General features: G+C 40.7%; 1 protein-coding gene across 7 annotated transcripts in view; it reads right to left on the bottom strand.

Moving 5' to 3' along the window:
• Positions 1-19,860, bottom strand: part of CPEB2 (cytoplasmic polyadenylation element binding protein 2) — a 66,830-nt gene extending 46,970 nt beyond the window's left edge. For 2 of the 7 annotated variants that reach the window (XM_025386501.1, XM_025386503.1), the window contains exons 1-3: positions 18,009-19,860; positions 14,786-15,076; positions 5,129-5,219 (exon numbers count right to left, since the gene is read on the bottom strand). In XM_025386501.1, coding sequence (XP_025242286.1) covers positions 5,129-5,219; positions 14,786-15,076; positions 18,009-19,679 — 2,053 coding nt within the window. In that variant the 5' untranslated portion in view covers positions 19,680-19,860. Of the gene's footprint in view, positions 1-5,128; positions 5,220-13,963; positions 14,054-14,785; positions 15,077-18,008 lie in introns of all 7 variants that reach the window. The other 5 variants (XM_025386505.1, XM_025386499.1, XM_025386500.1 and 2 more) reach the window with 5 other exon arrangements.
• Between the last annotated feature and the right edge of the window lie 1,089 nt (positions 19,861-20,949).

Raw genomic sequence — 20,949 nt, 5'->3', positions numbered from 1 at the left:
CTCCAGGTGTGTTCTACACCCCACATAAACTGCACCACCACTAGGAATGGGCCCTGAAACCCACATGGTTGACACAGTCTCAGAGTCTGAGAACCTCTGTCTGGCTCAACAGTTCTTAAATTCTAAATATAAGTTCTCACAATGGAGACTTTTAGAAATTTATACAGGTTATTTTGTGACTTGGTATTGTAATCTTATATCAAGGTCAGCTGAAGAGAAAGAGAGGGAAAAGTGGAAGAAAATAAGAAATTTGGTACTACCATAATCAGCCAGCACCTTACAGGAATAACTCCTTATTTTCTTAGGGCTTATATGCCCTAAAATAAACAGAGCTTCTTACTTCAGGAGTCTTAAAAAATAGGAGGTTAGCAATCAGGTAATAAAAATGACACGACACACAAAAACGTAGTAAATAAGAAGTTTTAAAGGCATCCACCTCTAGACATTCGTTGATGTAAAATCACATTCTAAATTCTTTTTCCTTAATTCCCTTTAACTGCTCATGAAACATTGGTAAAGGCATTACAACTTACTGACACATATCTTCCCCAAAACCATTACATAAACTACATTTCTTCCTAGAGTTTTCAAATCAACTTTTATGAGCTACAATTAAGTACTTTTGTTTGTCCCTATACTTTGGGGAACGATACAAGCAATTTCTGGCAAAAAATACACAGTAAGCCTTTTTACAAATTGTTGGGGGCAGGAAAGGAAAAGAGCTTAACAATAATCACTGTCTTGTTCTTTTGTTTAAAGGGGGAATGAACATATATACACATATATTAAAAAATCACAAATTACTTAAAATAGGTATGCAAATCTAAAACTGAAAAACTACAAAACAGTACTTGGCAAAGCATGATTTACTTTAACCATTTAAAGAATCCATGATTGTTCTTCCTTTGAAAAGTTATTTGCCAAGAATCAAGACAGTAATCAGAAAATAGGATGTTAATGGAGAGAAACTACCACACAATAAATAAAGCAGACGGGTCAGTGCCATTCTTACTAAAGAAAGCATTTAACAGAGTGTCACTGTTCATGATCCATAGCAAAATATAGCACACTCTCGACAGTGTTAACTGTGCCCTGTTACACCCAGTCGGCGTCAGGCAGCCCTAAACAAGCTATGCCAGGACTAGCCTCCTTTCAGTTCCTCAAACGTGACAATCTCTTCCATGCTTTTGCACATGCTGGTTCCTCTGTCTAACTGACACTTTCTCCCAATATTTTTTCATCATTGTGCTGCTCATGCTTCAGGTCTCAGCTTCCTTTACTCCACATCTAAATTGGGTACTTTCATTTATAATCTCTCTAAACACCGCATAATCTTCCTCCACAGTATTTCTAACACGCAGTAGATATATGTATATTGTATTTGTATAAGGTATCTCTCTTTCCCCAGTAGGCTAAGGGGAATTTTTTATACATATATATAAAATTACATTTTAAATATAAAAATATATATATACAATTATATATATGTATACACAACACATAAACACATGCATATATATAGATATATATGTTTTTCAATCTCAAGTGAATTCAAAATTTTTAAGTTAGAAAAATTATTTTTGGCTGTGAGAAGGGGAAAAACATGCTCACTAACCATCTTTAGGAATCATCATGGTGACAGGTCTCTTCATATTTACACAATGAGGGCAGACACTGTCTGTCTCAGAAAATGTGCAGTCAGTGTCTAGGAAACTTGTGCAAAAGCAGACACACTTAAAGGAGTCAGGTGCATTCAGCGTTCCATCTTGGGTTGCCATCATTTCATACCTGGACAACTCCAACAAGACTAGACCCTTCCCACCTGCTATGCCAGACCACGAAAATATCAACATTAAACAATGGAGGTTCCCTACTGTCCTGAAAAAACACTGGAGAGTAGGAAAATGCAAATAAGCTGCAGTGAAGTGTTCTGGGCATAAACAGGGATGAGAGGGAGGGTGCTTCTGTTAGCACAATCACCCAGTTCTCAGTTAGGTCAGGAACCTGCCACTTAGCATTCTAGAGATCTGCTTGACTCCTTTCTTCCAATTAACAGTCTCACCTTGACTAATTTTTCTTTTCCTTTAACTGAGGGTAGAATTGAATACAAATTTACCACTCTGCCTTTTACCTCTGTGGTAGCCAGCCTCTAGTATTCACATCTCTTGAATAGCAGACCCGGCCTAAATTGAGCAGAGCTGATCTACGTAGTTAACAGAATGTTGTGGAAATGATGGTATGAGACTTCTAAGGCTAGGACATAGAAGACATGGGGGCATTCATTTTGAGCTTTTATCACTCACTTTGGGGGATATAAGCAACCATGTTATAAGAAAAATTTTACAGCCCTGTTGAGAGGTCCATGAGGCAACAAACGGAGTTCTTCTGCCAACAGCCAGCCATGCGAGTGTACCATCTTAGAAAAAGATCCTCCAGTTCCAGTTAAGCCTTCAGATAACTGCAGCCTCAGCCAGTATGCTGACTGCTACTTCATGAGATATCCTCAGCCAGAAGTAACCAGCTGAACTGCTCCCAAATTCAAACCCACAGAAATTGTGTGAGATGATGTTTACTGTTGTTTTGATCTGCTAAATTTGGGATAATTATACAGAGATAACTAATATCTCTCCTCACTCAAGTTCATTTTCCTAGATATTTTCACCATTAATATAAAGAGAAACAATTCATTTCAAACATTTACCCTCCAGCTCTCTTCTCCTTTTTCATCAGATCCCGTAACAAAAACAAAATCAATGGCTGGTTTGTAAAACAGCATTTAGAAAGGATAAAATAATATTCATTTTGTTTTCTAGGGGAAAATAATTTTTTTTAATTAAACAGAGGACAGGATTTCCTAGAAGGGATGAAAAGGTAAGAGAGAAGAGATGAGACAGAGGGTGAAATACCGCCCTCAAGAACAGTAATGGAAAGAAGGAAAACAAATTCAGGTGTTAAACCCTGGATGGTTTATTCCATTTGCTACCACCTTGATTTAGAAGATTCTACTGAGGTCTAGCCCCCCCAAAAAATTACAATAATCAGAGTATGGGAAGAAAGAAAATATACAACATAATATCCCAGGAGGCAGTGGAATCTGTGTAAGTAAGGAAAGAAAGGAAAAAAAAAAAAAAAAAAAAGACTTAAAGTGGCAGAACCTAGTACCAAGATAATTTTAAATAGGGATATGATGGAGCTTTGTACAAATATCAGTCTTTTTTTTGATTTTATGCAGAGAAAGTTTCTCAATTTTTTCTTTTTTCTCTTTTTAAAAATTCCCTGTCATAAAACATGTGGAAGACAAAATATTCCACGTTTTGTGTAAATATGAACAGACTTGTCACCATGATGATGCCTAAAGGTGGTTAGTGAGCATGTTTTTCCTGTTCTCACAGCCAAAGATAATTTTTCTAACTTAAAAATTCTGAATTCTCTTGAGATTAAAAAACATATATATCTATATACATGAGTGTGTGTGTGTATATGTATATATAATTCCCCTTAACCTCACAATGCTTCCATTTCCTTTCCAATGTCCTCTTTTTAGGTTTCCCTTCACTTTTACTCTAATCCAGGCTAGTAAAAAGAAAAACAGAGATAATTAACAGTGCCACAGTGAACATTTTATCTAATATGTTTAAAAAGCCTTTTGAAAAAAAAAAAAAGACTGGGAGAAACAACGAAAAACTTTTATTATCCACTGGTAACAGTTAATAATCTTGACTTTATCTTGTATTAGAATTTCTAAGAGTTTTCTTTCTTGAGAAGCCAAGGAGATAAACAGGAAACTTCTTAATCATAAACTGCTGGCTTCTATTCTAAATGGTGGATCTAAGACAAACCACTGAAACTGCCAGCATAACAGTGAAAAAGACCAAGACCCTATACAAAGATACTAAAAAATCTAAGCTGAATTTTGGTTAGAAAAAAAAACAAAAACCGAAACCCAAAAACTTGACATATAACTTTACTGTAAGTTTGTATGAGGAATTACTATTAGCACACATAATCAACAATCACTAATATCCCCACAGCTTCTCAAGCTCCTTAAAATTAAGGAATTGAAAAGACAAGGAATTCTTTTGACAAGCAAAATCCATAAACAGAACAAAATAATTAGATATGTGGTCAGTATTATCAACTTAGCCCCACATCACCACCTCTCCGTCAATATGGAAGTTTATAGAGTTTTTAGGCCAAATCTCGAAAGAGAATTCTAACTTGGCTTTATAGAATTAAAAATGGAGAAAGTTTACAAAGTAATCCATGATTTTGATTCAATGAGAGATTTTGAGCCAGAATAAAATAGTTAAGCTGCTCCTGAATTTCTGACTCACAGAAACCGTGTAAAGTAATAAATATGTATTGCTATTTTAAGCTGCTAAGTTTTGAGATAATTTATTATGTAGCAAGATATCTGTCATGACTCAAATTGACAATTTGGTAGATTTTCACCATTGACATAAATGACAATGAGATATACTGTATAAAAATACATAATAATACGTAATAATTTTCATTTTATATACAGAATATGTACAGACAAAAACAAGTATGCTAATGAAACTTCTTCAAATACTATAAACAATTAGTGAAGACCGCTACTGTAGGATAAGTGGGCTGGTTCTTTTCCCTAATTTGTGTCAATTTCTATGAAGAGCTACTTTTCACCTTGGAGAAGCCACTATAAAATATTCTTCCCTTTTCAAAACCCTATGACAGTAGAAGAAAAATAGAGAAAGGAGGTTAACTAGGGAAAATTCTAGGCTGGAATCACCGCAAATTGTGAATACAAGTATTCCAAGAAATATTTTTAGTATTTTCGTACTTGAAAGAATTCTAGAAAAGTGACTAATGTATACTTTTAGATCCATTCTTCATTCTCTGGTGAACTGAAGCATGTCTCTAAATAGTAAATTTTCCTTAAATTGTAAGTCAAGGTAGGTGAGTTCACATTAAGCAACAAAGGAAAAAGTATGGCATTTCATAAAAAAAAGATTATCATTAATAAATGTATAATAGAATTTTATAGTGGATATAGGTGCTACTTAGGGCTCACTTTCATATAAAAACTAGTTAGATAAGCAAATTGGTATATAACATAAACATATTTTTTTAAAAAGTCACCTACCCTTAAGAGGATCATGCTCTGCTCTCATAATATCGATAAGGGAATTTTCCAAAGAGTGCATATTCAAACTGTCATACATTCTACTTCGATCCTGGAAGAGAAGAGGAAAAAAGACATTATAATCTATGCATTTTCAAAACGCGATTATAAAAATACTATCTAAATTCTCTTACATCAAAGAGGACATCTGATTAATATATCACCAATTAATCTGCATCCCACAAAAACACCAGTAACTACACATCTCAAGAGCTACAATGTTCCTTGTATTGGAGGACATTATTTTCAGTACATTTATCTCTTAAATCTTTTATCAAAAGCAATCTAATTTTATTGGCAATACTAATGCAAAACAGTAAAATAATTTCTATGGTTACCTTTCTCTATAAAGTTTCCTGAAATCTTATATACACAGAAAGTATTTTTTGGTTAATTTCTAAACTTTTCTCAAGTATTTAGGAAGACAGATACTGGCACGAGGAAAATAAATATTTGGGAGGAAATATTTTAGTTCCATAATTGCACCATACTTTAAACATCTATCAAACACTCTGTTATTTGACATAGTAGTCTGAATTTCATAATGAGTGCATCAACATCTTATATGGCAAAAATCAAAAGCATAAGATACTAACACCAGAACAAGGACTAATGCCTAGAATATTCAGATTCATATCTTACTCTCTAAAGTGCTTCCTTATTTGTCTCTGCATTTTTAAGCCTGCCTCCCCCAACTCCCCTGCAAAATAGGCACGGGGAAGAGAGAAGAGTAAAAGCAGTAATCTCATTAAGTCTGCTACGCTACTTCACCAAGTCTCCAAAGTCTTGTGTTATCAGAACCTTGTTTGCTGAATGTTCAATCCCTTCACTTGCTTATTTGAAAGAATCTGACTCTTTAATGTCCATGAATTTCCACTGTATTCTGTTCAATACATACTCAATGCATCTGAAAAAAGGTACGTGGGGAACCACTACAGAAGCTTTCTGGCCCATGCCATCATCTAGGAGTCTTCCCAAAATACTCACCCAACCAGTTAAGTATGTGTGTACACGCATGTGCAAGCTTATATATACGTTGGGGAGGCAGGATAGTCCATTCTAAACTCTAAAAAAAAGATTGTCACAGAAAATGGAAAGGAAGAATCTGAAAATTAAGTGGAAATAAAAGTCCCCATAGAAGTCAAAATAAGGCACTTAAGAACCTGGGTCCATGAGCTTCAATAGAGACCAGAAGTCTCTGAGATTATATATAATAGACTGTTCATGGGTGTACAGTAGTCCCCCCTTTCTGCCTTTTGCCTTCCACGATTTCAGTTATCTGTAGGACAATACAATAAGATATTCTGAGAGAGAGAGAAATGCCACTTTTACATAACTTTTATTACATTACATTGTTATAATTGTCCTACTTTATTATTAATTATTGTTGTCACTTACTGTGCCTAATTTATGAATTAAACTTTATCATACATACGTTTTCACTGGGAAAAAACCGTATATGAAGGCACTATTTGCAGTTTCAGGCATCCACTGATTGTCTTGGAACGTATCCCTCATGGATAAGTGGGGACTGGTGTATATATAAATTTTTTTTTTTTCCTGAAGAAAAGGTTTATAGCTTTCATCAGTTTTCCACGGGAGTCCACAATCCAGAGAAGATTCAGAATCAGTTCTTTAGAAAGCTGAAGAAAAACCTAAGTAGCTTTTCTAAGAATATGTCTATTTATTTACTTTACTTTGATGTTTAAATTGAGGTTGTAGCCTTTTTAAATCTAGGGGTTCAGAATCAGCACTGTAGACTAAATAAGTTGCTATCAGGGATTTAAAAAAGGTAAAAAGTAACACTGAATGACGGAAGGAACGCTAAACTGGAGGCTCTTATTCCAGCTTTATCACAAATTAACTCTATCAGTACTGTTTACTGATCTGTACTGAAAGGCCCCTGAGGTAAAACACATGCATCAATAACAGCTGCTCTCTAGAACAGTGACCTTGATTAGTGATGGAGGCACAAAGAATCAATGAGCTGTAACAGTTGTTCCTAAACTTGAGCATGTTTCAGAATCATCTGGAAGGCTGGTTAAACACACAGACTGCTGAAACACATCAAATTCAGTAGGTCTGGAGTAGAACCTGAGAATATGTATTTCTAACAAGTTCCCAGGTGATACTGATTCTGCGGGCCTGGATATCACACTTCATAAGAAGCAATTAGTTTCTTCGTCTGAAGTCACTAAATCTCTCTAGGCTCTGGTTCTAACTCCTAGAAAATAATCATGTCAGACAAGATTATGCCTATAGTCTCTTTAAAAATTACAGAAAAGAAAAAGACTGAAAATACTCCAAAATTAATGAAATATTAATAAAATCAAAACAGATAATAGGATGGCCCATATGGGCAAAAATGACATATTAATTTTAGGAATCTATCCAAATATGTCCATGTTCCCTGTGCTTCCACAATACTGTGTTCTTAACCAATTTGTTGATTTTCCTGTCTCTTCCACTAAACTTCTAAGTTGATTAAGAATAGGGACTAATTACAGAATATAGTTAGTTCTCATATGTCTGCTGAATGAGTACTCCTTTACCATAAAAACTCAGTAAAAAATGTAAAAAAAAGTCGAGTTCTGTGAGGAGAAAGACTGTACTTCTTAAACAGTAATTGCAAAGGACTATAAAACTTTCTCAGAATCCTCAATGGAATAGGTAGTCAAATGTTAACTGACTAAACTGACACAAGCATCAGATTAATGTGGCTTGCTATGAATCTGAATTTCCAACAACCCAATGGAAGATTAAGTACTATTATACTGAAAGTTCCCAGATGTATTTAAAATAGAATTATAAAATGTAAGCTGTAATGACAAAAGCTAATGTTCATATAATTAAGCAAAAAATCCCACTGCAGGTATGCTATATCATGACGGTTCTAAGGATACACTGTAAATACTTTAAAATACTTTATTATCCTCCTTACCCTAAATCCTCACAAAGGAAATATATTACAGTTCATAGTTATCTTTTTAGGTTGATGACTTTGAACAGAATCAACCTATGCCCAGTCAACTGATGACCTTAATTAATGGTAACTAATAAATCACCCAAACAATATTTCCCAAGTAACTTCCTTTTTCTGGAGGTGTAGGGGAAAGTACACTCTACCTTCATTGCAAGAGGTGTGATCTTGCTCTAGAGCATGGTAAAATTATTGCCTGGGTCATGGACAATATTTAAAGTATGAAAGAGAAACATCCTTTAACTATAAATATCAGTGACCACTATATAATTAATTTTGAGAGGTGTTACTCAAAAAGGCTGCATTTATTAATAACTTCCGCTTGAGTGTCTATATCTAACTCAATCAGTGAGACGCCTACTTATAAGGTCTCTTATTTTCCTTTTTCTGTTAAGTATTTGATCCTAAACTCCTACTCTAGGAAAGAAAACAGCAAAGCTATTTTAAAAAGATTAGCTTGGTTATACTTTAGTAAAGCATCAGCTGCATCCCATGTGATTTTTAAAGCAACAAACATAAAACAGCCGTGAGCAACCAAAGAGCACATGACATCTCAAAATTGCTTTTTGAATTTAGGGAAACCTATACGCTTACATGCAAAAGATATAGATAATTCCATTAAATAAATTGTGGGAATTAAAATATGACTTCTGAAAAAACAGAAACAAATCTGGTTATAAAACAAACACTCATGCATTCTTCTGAAATAAAGACATTAGGAAAAGTTGTGTTCATGCAAACTGCCATCAGTTTAAAAACTAAACTGAGGAACTAAGGCAATTTTCAAGTGACCATGAACACAACAATACTAATTATCATTAATAAATATGGAAAATCATAGCAATGTAATTTACATTTATTACAAGGCTATTTGAAAACACCAAGATATTCACAAAAATAAGAATCTATGAGGAAAAGTGTGCATGCAATCAATTCTGAAATATAAAAACTATCTGGCAAAGAATCAACTAAATGGGCTTTCAGAAACGAAATTACAGAATCTCATAATAATTAACAGAATAAAATGATTAGAAAACACTGTTGGAAAAGGTATAACCTCTTTTATTATAATACTTATTTCATGGTTTTTCTTAAACCCAGACATTTGCCACAAACACTTACGGGAGTGTCAATAAAAGCTTAGAAAGGCTGAAAAACACACAAAAGAACAAAGTGATCCTAATCTTGAAAAAAGATGACCTAAGCAAAGATTATAAACACTGAAAAATAACTAAGGAGGTCAGCGCACAATATTAGAAGCAGTATGACAAAGGGAATTCAAACTTAATTACAATTTGAAGAGATATTAATTTTTTTGCTGGGATATATTAAAAACCCTGTTTTATTTTAAAATAAGTGGTCAATTAGAAACTTTTCCTCCTGAAAATGAGGTACTCTTCCAAAGAAAAATAAGATTATAGAAAAACCCTATATTCTTATATTTAATGATTTAGCAGATGCTTGAAAATGTATTATTCTGCTTAATTAGAAAGATCAGCTTTTATTGTACTTATAATATTTGTGTTTACTTCTCTAATTTTTACTTTAAAATAAAGCAATGTAGTGCTAATATTGTCCTTAATTTTAAGTAGATATTGACCATACATTCCTGTTACACAATGTTATTGCACCATACTCAATTAGTAGCAGATGACGTGCTACTCTACTGCATAACGTAGTACTCAATCTCATAAGCTCTCTTCTCATTCTCTAGTTGTTCCACTTAGATAATCCTTATTCATCCAACTAGACTCTTACCTTCTCCAAGACAAAGAATAGTATTTTTTATCCATATATCCTGAGGGTAATTAAAACACTAACATACAGAATGAATGAAGATACATTTCTTGAATTTTCTTTATTAATTTTGAACCTCAACAAAGTGTGTTCATCATTCTCAGGAAAAAAAAAAAAAATCAAATGTTTTAAAAGGCCAAAGCTATTCTAGTACTCACAAGAATTAAAATAGAAAGACAAGTGGAAAACATTTCAAGAACAATTAAAGCACTGAACACAGAATAGGAAACAAAAAGAAGGCATCCATTACTTAAGCTGTAATACAAGAGTCCATTCTTTTTCATTTTCAGTGGGCATGTAACAGTTTGATGACTATGAATGTCCCTGAAGTTCATCTGGTTTACAAACCACTTTTTAAGAAATGCTTTATTAGATAAACAAATTGGGCTTGGTATGCAACTACATACTGTTTTTGTGTGTGTGTGTGTGTGAGTAAAGACTCAAATAATATTTTTTTCTGAGACAGATCTCCAAATTATGATTTACCACATTATCATAACAGCCTATTAAAGATTAGTGGAAAGTATCTTCAATTAGTTCAAGGTAGTTTATTATGTGACATGCTCAAGCACTGCAAGTAGAACGTGTGGAAGACCAAAAATTTAGAGTTGATATATTGACCACTCCCCAGGTGGAAGGCAGGGTGACATGCATGTATATGCTTCACACACTCGATTACTGTTGCAAGACATTACTTTGTTTACAGTGAGCTGATATGTCATATGTAAACTTGTAAGTAATAACAACCTCAGTTAAAGGATATTTACTCTTTGATTTAAAACATATGAATAAATATAGCGTAACCTTAACATTAAACTGAAAACTCCTATTTTTCTGGGAAGAGGGGATGGTGTCTTGTTATGTTGCCCAGGCTGGACTCAACTCCAGGGCTCAGGCAATCAATCCTCCTGCCTCAGCCTTCCAAGTAGCGCACGTTGCTGGATCTGGTTGCAAATTCCATTGTAATATAATTTAGAATTCAAATTTTTAAGTATGCTTCTTGCAAGGGTAACTAGCTAATGACATTTTAAAGTAAAGTAATTAATAGCCCTAAGGATATTCATGCATATATACTGGCTGGGCGTGGTGGCTCAAGCCTGAAATCCCAACACTTTGGAGGCCGAGGCGGGCAGATTACGTGAGGTCAGGAGTCTGAGACCAGCCTGGCCAACATGGTGAAACCCCGTCTCTACTAATAATATAAAAATTAGACAGGCATGGAGGTGCCTGCCTGTAATCACAGCTACTGGGGAGGCTGAGGCACGAGAATCGCTTGAACCTGGGAGTGCAGTGAGCCGAGATCATGCCACAGCACTTCAGCCTGAGTGACAGAGTGAAACTGACTCAAAAAAAAAAAAAAAGAAAAAGAAATTCATAGAGATATATAATACTCATTTTAAAGTCAGAAATGTTTATAATTTATATTTGCTTTTAAAAAGTTTTAAATGTGAGGGTTTTCTATTTTAAAAAATTCTTATTTAAAATAAAATTCCAACCCACAAAATTTTACATATTAACAGAAATAAAAATCAACCTACAAAACTAGTTCTTTCTTATTTATTGAATTCAATTATGTGTTCACCTCTTGATATAGGTAAGCCTGCAGTATCCAAGTACAAGAATTAAGACTTCAGTTCTAGAATTTTGTATTATATTCTAGGCCCTAATGAGTTTGAGCCTAAAGGAAATAAAAAGTAAAATGTTTTAAAATAATGTACTTGTTAACAAAAATATACTCGAATTACATTGTATGTGATGACAAAAGGTCAGAAATGCAAATAATCTCCTCAGATATTTAAGTGACTAAATATCTTCTATAATTTTAATTTTGCCAAAGAATGAGAAACTACCCAACATTTTAAGATATCAATTTCATTTTGTAGCTGCTGCAGTATTTTTAAGAGGCTTAACTTCAAATACCTCAACCTTTTATGGAAAGATGGAAACACATAACAAATTATGTATAAGCACTTTTTGGGTACATAGAGGAGACAATGACATTTCTTTTAAGTCCAGTTGAAAGGTCATATACTACCTCCACTTCCTCAGACTAATGCCTTAGACCCTTTGCTCAAAGAAACCAAGAGGCTTGTATTCTAAAAATAGAGGCAAGGGGGTGGGGCACCAGGGAGGAAAAGAAATGGCCAAAACAGATCAGAGAAAGTGTAAAAGCTGGCTGGAAAGGCCTTAAATGACCTAGTTCAAGGTCCCCCTTTTACAGATAAGGAAACTGTGACCCAGAGAGATTAAAGCCCATAAACTATGTCATTCAATGTCATAAAGATTATGAGGAAGAGGAAGAAGATCCAAGTTACAGGCCTTCTTTCCTTCCAGTTCCATTCACTTTCCATTATCTCTTTTTTTCCTCCACCACTGTCTTCTACTTCATCACATCACACCTCTGGCTCAAGTATCTAAAGGGAATGCCAATATCTCGGCAGTTTACCAGATAAGTTTATCTTTAAGCACCAAAATCATTTTTCCTAAAATAAATCTCCCTAAAATCTTAGGTTATAAAACAGGTAAAAGCAGAGTAGCTTTGATTGAGGTCTAAGTGGAAGGGCAGCCCCAGAGGCTGATTTGAAAGCTTCCCTTTCATTATCACCCCTGTCTCCTTTCTAGCATTCCACCAATTGAAATCAACTCAATAACCTGATTTCTCGACATCTGTCCCTGCCTCATGGACCCTGTAATGCCAGCTAATTTGTATTCTTTTCCATGGATACTTATTTCTCCTATATATGTATCCATCCTATTGCTTCTTCCTGCACAAACAGAGTAATTATGTCCTCTTCTATGTGAAAACATTTCTCTTGCCACCTTCAAAATAATTACATTAATTTTCTTCTCCTAAACATACCATCTCCTAGGCATTCATGTGTTGAATTTAAATACAAAAATGCTACCATAAAAATGTCACTAATAAGGTTTAACTGGACCAGAGTAGAGAAGAGAGTAGACGTAAATAGCTAACTTATATTAACAAGACAATACCTTGCAAATTACATGAAGTAACTACCACTTCTAAGTGAAGACCCTGGCAGGACTACTTTGGAAAACAGGCAGGACTTGGCTAAAACAATTGTTAGTGGTTGATTATCAAAATTGGTGCTAACTTTCTAGATTAGAAAGTTACTTACAAATATATTACTAATCTGTTTATGTCCTTACTTGTAAAATCATATCATGTTAATAAATTAATCAAGGAAGAGACTTAGAATAACACAGCTCCATTCATAAAACACACACGACGTTAAGTCTATGCTCATTCAAACTGGAGCTCTCTGAGAAAGAACCTGCATATATAAGGACTGAGTTTTCTATATCCTGTAATAATCCTCACCACCTGGTACACCTAGTATACATTCAAATTCAGTTTGCAAGAAGAAAGATAGTATTTTGTAAAAAGGTGTGAATGTAATTTGATTAAGGCTAACTCCCAGCTTTTTCACTAATGGTTTCTCCATAGAAAACTGATTATTTGGAATAAGTTCAGGGTACAAAAGCAGTTAACAAAATTTAGAATACTAGGCTATAAATTGTTTAATAAAGGTGAAAAAACGAAACCAAGAGAAGTCTTTTTTAGAAATATATCTCAAAACAAATAGACTTCATGACAAAAATTTACTGAAAAGTTCTATGAAACATTAAATACAAAGCTGCATGTTAAGTAAACATATGATTTTGTACCTAATTGCATATAATTCTGAAAAGAGATACAATCTGTTTAGTTTGACTGATGTTTAAAGTCAGGTGCTCTTGTGTATATAATCCCTTTTTCCAAAAATATTTATTATGTTTTAGAAATATAAAAGGATTAATTACTCTTAAATTTGAAAATAAAAAAATTCTTACATTAAATAGTTCAAAGCAGGTGATCCTTAAAAAATAAATTGCTTCAGTGTCCTCTAACATATGTTTCAATAGGTATAATAAGAAAGTAAATACTAAATCCTACTCATAACATAAATACTAAACTCCTAACCGAAATCCTAAAAAGTATACACTGTGCAGCCTACCTGGTCTATTCTGGATGTTCCGGCTGCAGTGCACCAACTATCTTGGAGTGAATCTGAGCCCCAAGCTGGCAACTGCAAACTAGATCTCACCTTCAATAGCATAGAAGTTTTCATCAGAAATCAGCAGTTGTCTTCCCCATACCCACCCAATGAAAGAAAGAAAACCAAAAATAAACCTCTATCTTAAATCCTCATTCCATCCTTTAAAGGTTTAAGAAAAAACAAAACAAAACAAAAACCTCACTTGCAATAGCCATAAAGGAACTTCAACAAAATAATAAAAAGCCTGGGGGAAAAAAAAAGTCTAATCAACATATTAGGCCACATTTAGAAAAAATAATCAGTGAATTAGTGAAGATAAATTTAAATTAGATGCAAAAAAGCCCTAATATTATTTTGCCACAATCACAGCTGTACTAAGTATATTCTAATACATATACAGCCGATCGTAGTCAAATCTAAGAATAGTTAAAATTACAGAACATTTTAGCTTAGCTATATTATAGGAGAAACAAATTTTTTGGTGGCCCATTAGAGTTTATAAATGAAAACATTCTTAAAGAGTTGCCAATTGAAAGCTTCAGTATGTATTTAATCAATACAACGGGTTTTTCTATGTTTTACTAAGCTTATTTTCCATTGCGTGTTTAGAGAATTTTTTTACATTCTCAATTTTCTCTGTATAGATATTTTGTTAATTAAATTACAGGCTTAAAAATTAAAACTTTATTTGAAAAAATGTTAATTTTACCATACCACTACCACCACCACCCAATTCCCTATTTTGAAAGATTAACATTAGAGATAAGGTCATTTACATACCATTCTTACCTGTAAGGGTAAGAGTGTATTACTATTGTTGTCTGTTCTGAACACATTATCTTCAATCCAAGATTTTGGAGTCAGTGATGGAGTTGAGCGAGTAAATTTCGGTGGTGCTATGACATTACCAGAAAACGGTTTCTTCAATGGAGATATCTGATTCATAGTTCCTGGGATTCCCATGTTTCCGGTTCTACGATGATCTCTGCCATGCATTGCTCCCCAGGACATACTTCCAGTGCCCCAGCCACTGCTCTGATGGTTGCTCCAGGGAGATTGTTTCAGAAGAGGCTGGGAAAAACATAGCTATTTAAATTGTGGCATTTAAAGAGTTTACAATTCAAATTCAAATGTCAGACCTAAGAATTTATATGAATGAAATATATAAAGGCAAAAGAATACATGTTTTCTAGGTTATAATAGTCTTGAGATCTTTCTATGTGAAATCATATTTGATGCTGGTCAAGTTTTCATCTTCTTGTGTACTATAAATATGATATTTTATGACAGTTATTGAAATAGAACCATGCAGTTCCTTATCCTTCAGAAATAACTGTATACATGATAAGTATGAAGAAAAAAATTGAAATTAACTGAAGATTCTTAAAGATATAACATACACGGTGATCTTAAAGCAACCATATTATGCTAGGCACACAACTAAAAATATGGTCTTTGTTAATTAAAATATCCTACTCATGCAAGTGAAATACATTGACTTCATGTTTCCAAAACAAGTTGCACTGCTACAAAAGTGGGAATTACTCTATTGCACAAATTAAAATCGCCTTTTGGAATAAGGGCAGTATAGAAACTATGTCATTTTTCTGCATTGTTTATTTAACTGTTAAGGCATATTATTCCAGTTTTAGTATAGTTTGTCTTAAAGTGTTTTTGTTTTTATTTCACTTAATTATCCATGAACTTTCAAGCAATTATCTGATGTTGCCCATAGGTGGATCCACTGAGGTATACTGCCAATTAACTATATGCTTTGATTATTCCACTAGAGATCTTGATACAAGTCTCCATCAAGTTGATTCATTTTCAAAAGTAAATTACATCCTAATCTAAAGCCTGTGGCAAGAAAAGTCAAGTCATCAAAGAATGGTAAATCCACCAAAAGGCTAATAATTGTAGTTTTGGGTTTGTTTTTCTTTTTAAAGAAGTATTCATTGCTGGTAATTCTACTGTCAATACGTTTATACTTTAATACTTTGGTGTTAAGATGTAGCCAAAGAAGTATGAACCATACAGTTACTAAAAATATGATTCTCTTAAAATTGAACCTGCTTTTTATAAGACAATTAAAAGAGAAACTCCTGATCTACAGTACCAATTTTTAAAAACTTTTAAATGCTAACATAATCATGAGTATATATTACTCTTTCCTCCTCCACAGAGTTCCATGGATGATTAAGGAGCCATGGACAAACCACTTCATTCTTGAGGGCCTTACTTTCCTTATTAAATGATTTAATGCTCAAAGTTATCTTCCAGTGATCTAAAATTCTATATGAAAGCTGTGTGACCTCTCACACTCCATGGCTAGACCCATCTTTTGTTCAAAAGCAGATTACAGTTAAATATGGATCATTGTGTATGTTCTTCCAACGTTCTGTATCACAACTTTAAGAATACAAAATTACCTACAGATAATTTTCTGTGGACAAGTTTCCAGTTAACAAAATGAAGACCCTGAGACACAAAAGACAGTTGCTGAGGACTATAAAAATCATGAAAACGTGGAACATTATTTCAAAATCCCTATTTTCAATCCTTACAGGCCACATTCTCTTTTCTAAGAAAGAAATCAGTGATTCAACAAAAACTGTTCACTATCACTTTGGTTAACTCAGATAAACTGTTAACTTTCACTTGGGTTAATTTAGATAATATTCACTTTAAAAAAGACTAATCCTTGAAAACTTTGGTCAACTGAAAAAGTTATGGGGTTAAGGTCATATTTTGCGTCTCTGTCAATCCTTAATCACGAAAATAGAAAATGGACTTAAACAGAATGAACACTGCAAGAAATGCTAACAAGATTCAAAACCAACAAGACACTCTTTCGACGTCAATTTACCAATCCAGCAGTCACCCAAAAATTGTATTGAGGGAATAACAAAAAAGATCTTGAATCAGAAAAGATCCGGAAAATAAAAACCTCTGCCCAGTGTTATTTCATATTACCTACTTAAAATACACACGGCTCAATATTCCCTTGCAGAAGGTTAAGGCAACCAAAAAATGTACCGAGAGTCTACAAGGAAACACTAATCCCAGATCCAAGTTCAGTTTTGTCTTAAAACCCACAAAACATGACACCAACATTGAAAAGCACAGAAACTAAGACAATCGTGGGGTATCTCGGTTTGAACCCGAGCCGTCACTAACAGTTTCTTCTTCCCAGTCCTGTAAGCCGAGGAGGCGACACCGCGGGAACCAGGTCCTGCGAGGAGCGCGGTCAGCCGCTCCCTCCCCACTCGCCGGTGGCCCAGGGTGCGGCGCTGCCGGCAGGTTGACCGGGCGGAGCTTTGCGAGCGGCTCGACGGACCGCCGGGCGGGCTGCGGCTTCAAGGCGAGATCCCCGCCGGCCAATTAAGAATAAACAAACTCCAAAGAAAAAAAGCCTTTCCGCCTTCCCTCATTGGACGGTAGGACAGAGTCAAGGGTTCCCCCGCACGCACCTTCTCCAACAATCATTTTCCTCCGCCCAAGTTCACTTTCCACGGCCGCTCTTCCAAGGCCCCTGGCCCGCCCCTGGTCCTCGCCGCGCCTCCCCGAGTCAGGGGCCCGGGGCGGCGGCCCTCCAGGCTCAGGGCACCGGGTGGAGGCCGGGATGCGCCAGCTAGGAGGGTCAGGGAGAGACGCCGCGCCCGGCAGCCCGCGGCCACGGCGCTATTCAGCCCCTGCCCCAGCCCCCACCGCTGCGCCGGGACATTCGAGGGGCGCCCGGCCAGCCGAGGCTCCCAGCGCGAACTCGTCTCCCACGCCCCCGCAGCCCACGGTGGCTACTGCCTTCCCACCCCGCCGGGGGCTGGGGTTCCGAGTCCTGTCACGGTCGTCCGCCCTCTCAGTCCTACTCTCACTTGCGCGAGTGGCCCCGTCGCGGCTTCTCTCGGGGCTAAGATCGGGTCCCCGGCCTCCCCGCCGCCGCCTCCGTCCCCCGCCCGCAGTCTCCCGGTCCCGCGGCGCGGCCATGCCGCCCGGCCCGCCGTACCTGGTGGTGGTTATAGGAGTTCCTCTGCTGCAGGAAGGCGGCGGCCGCCGCCTGGTGCTGCTGCTGGAGCTGCGGGCTGACGGGCGACCTCCGGCTCTGAGGCTGCTGCGGCGCCGCGGGCGGCGGGGGCTGCTGTTGAGGTAAATTCATGGCGGGCGGCGGCGGAGGGGGCACAGCGGTAGCCGAGAAGGGGCCGCCGAAGCCGCCGCCGCCGCCGCCGCCGCCGCTCGTCGGCACGCTGAGCCCAGTGCAGCCGTGCGGCGACACGGGCGAGAAGCTCGGGAAGAAGGCCGGGTTCATGGACGACGGCAGCCCGGGGTAGAAGCCGTTCTCTGAGTCGGGGCTGGGCGGCGGCATGGCGCTGAGCGAGCCGCCGCCGCCGCCGCCCGGGGTGGTGGCCGACGAGCCGGGCGGCTGCGGCTGCGGCTGGGGCGTCTGCTGGGGTGGCGGCTGCTGCTGCTGCGGCTGGGTCGGCGGCGGCTGCTGGGGCTGGGGTGGCGGGGACGCGGTCTGCACCGACCAGGGGGTGCCGAAGCCGGGCAGCGGCGGCGGCGGCGACGCGGAGCCGCCTCCCCCTCCGCCTCCTGGGGGCCCCCCGCCCCCGCCGCCGCCGCCGCCCGGGTGTGGAAGGTCCGGGCTCTGCAGGCTGCTGAAGGCGCCCGCGCCAAGCGCACCGCCGGGCAGGAGGTTACTGGGACTGTTGAGCAGAGGGTGGTTGGGGGACTCCATGGAGCCCGGCGCGGGGTTCACCGGCGGCGTCGAGGAGGCCAAGCCCGCATTGGGGGACTCGGCGGCGCTGCCCTCGCCCGGGGCTGGGGTCTTGCGAGGGCTGCCCGCGCCTCCGTGGCGGCGCCGCGGGGCTGCGGGCGGCGAGGGAGGGAGCTGCGGGAGCGGGGGCAGGTCGGCCGGACGCTGCCGCGGGGCGAAGTCCTGCGGCGAGAGGTGCTGCGGGTGCGGGAGGCTGAACTGCTGCGGCGGCTGTTGCTGCTGGCGCTGACCGAGCTGCGCCGGCTGGAAGAGCGGGCCGGCCGGCGGCGGCGGGCTGAACCGACCGGGGCAGTGGAGCGGCGGAGGCGGAGGCGGCGGCGGCTTCGAGTCCGGAGGGTGGGGAAGGTGGGGAGGGCTGAACTCTTTCCTCTTCTGGCTGCTCAGCTGCTGCTGCTGCCGCTTACTGAAGTCCTGCGGGGAGGAGGTGCGGCAGCAGCAGCAGGAGGAGGCGGAGGAGGAGGAGGGGTGGTGCAGACTCAGTTTGAAGTCCTGGGAGGGGAGGAGGTGGGTCACACCCGCGATCGTGCCGCCGCCGGGGTGGTGGTTGGGGAGTTTCTCCGTGGCCGCCGCCCCCGAAAGCGGCCGCGCCGGCTGCTGTGTCAGCCCCAGCAACAGCTCATCCTGCATGGTCTGCTGATGCGCCAGGAACGGGGAGGAAGAGGAAGCGGCGGCGGCCGGGCTGCCCGCGCCGCCGCCGAGGGGGATGGAGAAGGGGGAGGCGGCCTCTAAGAAGCCGGTGACAGGCAACGGTGGTGGCGACAGCGGGCCGAAGGGCGTGGCGGAGGGCAGCGGGTTGGCGGACCCCACGGCGTAGGGACCGTACGCCTCGCCGCTGAACAGGGGCCCGGGGCTGCTGCTTCGAAGCGGGGCGGTCTGCAGCACCCCAAACCCGAAATCCCTCATTTATCTGGCCGCCGGCAGCGGGAGGAGACGCTCCTCGTCCCCTGCCCCACCTAGGAAGCCGCCGGCGCTGGGGCTGCGCGGCCGTGGTGGAAGGAGGGGGAGTCAGTGAGAGAGGGACACCGTGACTGAGCCGGGGGCACCGACTTCGGCCCCACCACCCCTCGCGGCGATCGCCGCCGCCGCCACCTCCCGAGACCGGCTCGGGCGCCGCCGCCGCTCCCGTCGCCGTCGCCGCCCTGGCCGCTTAAGAACCCCGGAACGTGCGTCAGCGCCACCTCACAATCGCGCCGCCCCCCGCGGTGCGTCCCGGCACGCGCGGGCGCGAGGCCACCGCGCCCCCGTCACCCCTCCCCGCCCCCATTAATATGCAGACGCAGCCGGGGGCGCGCTCGCGCTCCCGGGAGGGCGGGAGCGAGCGGCGCGTCTGCTCGGGCCTCTCCGCTCCCGGGGAAATGGAAAGGCCCGTTGGGGCGGGGGTCGGCTGGCTGACAGAGGTCGGAGCACGGGGTGGGCGCGCGCACGAGGGCAAGCACGCGCCTGGGAGGGAGGGACGGTTCCTGGGCAACGGCCCCTCCCTGGCGCGGGATCGGCGCAGAACCTGCCCGGGTCGCACGCGTCTCCGCCCCTCGCGGTGCCTCCTCCTTCCTGTCACCTCGGTTCCGCCCTAAGTGAGGAGAAGCCCTGCCGCACCACTCGGGCTTCCCAGGGCGGGGCTGCCCCTTGGGGGAAACTGAGGCCCGGGACCTCGACCAGCGCCTGCGCCGTGCGAGCCCGCGTAGAAATAGGTGCCCGAGGACCCCAGCGCAATGCGAGAGCCCGGCGCAGCCCGGCGGGTCCTGTGGTGAACTCGCATCTGGGCTCTGCAGGCTTGAAGTCCGCTGAGCGCCTGGCGCCTCGCCCCGCACCTCTAGACCCCGAATGCCGGGTCTAGGACCCCCTCGTCGCCCTAGGAAGCTCCCTCTAAGCTTGTTTCTGTTTTTAGGCGCTGGTAGGGGTGCTGTCACCGACATCCTATAGCCGCCGAGAGTGTTTCTGTAGGGTAAACGTGAAGCCTCGGAGCCCCGGCTGTATTCCAGGCATTTTCACTTGGGTAAGAAGGAACAAAGTCCCTGGAACAAACACGCTCCGCGTGGTTATTTACACACTCGGATGCGTGGAACGGGTTCCACGGTGAGCTCCCATGGTAACCCCGGGCCAGCTCCGTTTCATAAAAGCGTTTCATGTGCCATCATCAGGGCTGCAGCATGGGACTCCTCCCAACCACATTCAT

The sequence above is a fragment of the Theropithecus gelada genome, chromosome 5 (assembly GCF_003255815.1).
Source record: "Theropithecus gelada isolate Dixy chromosome 5, Tgel_1.0, whole genome shotgun sequence".
Lineage (NCBI taxonomy): Eukaryota > Metazoa > Chordata > Mammalia > Primates > Cercopithecidae > Theropithecus > Theropithecus gelada.
Note: the sequence above shows the minus strand (reverse complement) of the source record. Positions and strands in the feature narration are given on the sequence as shown.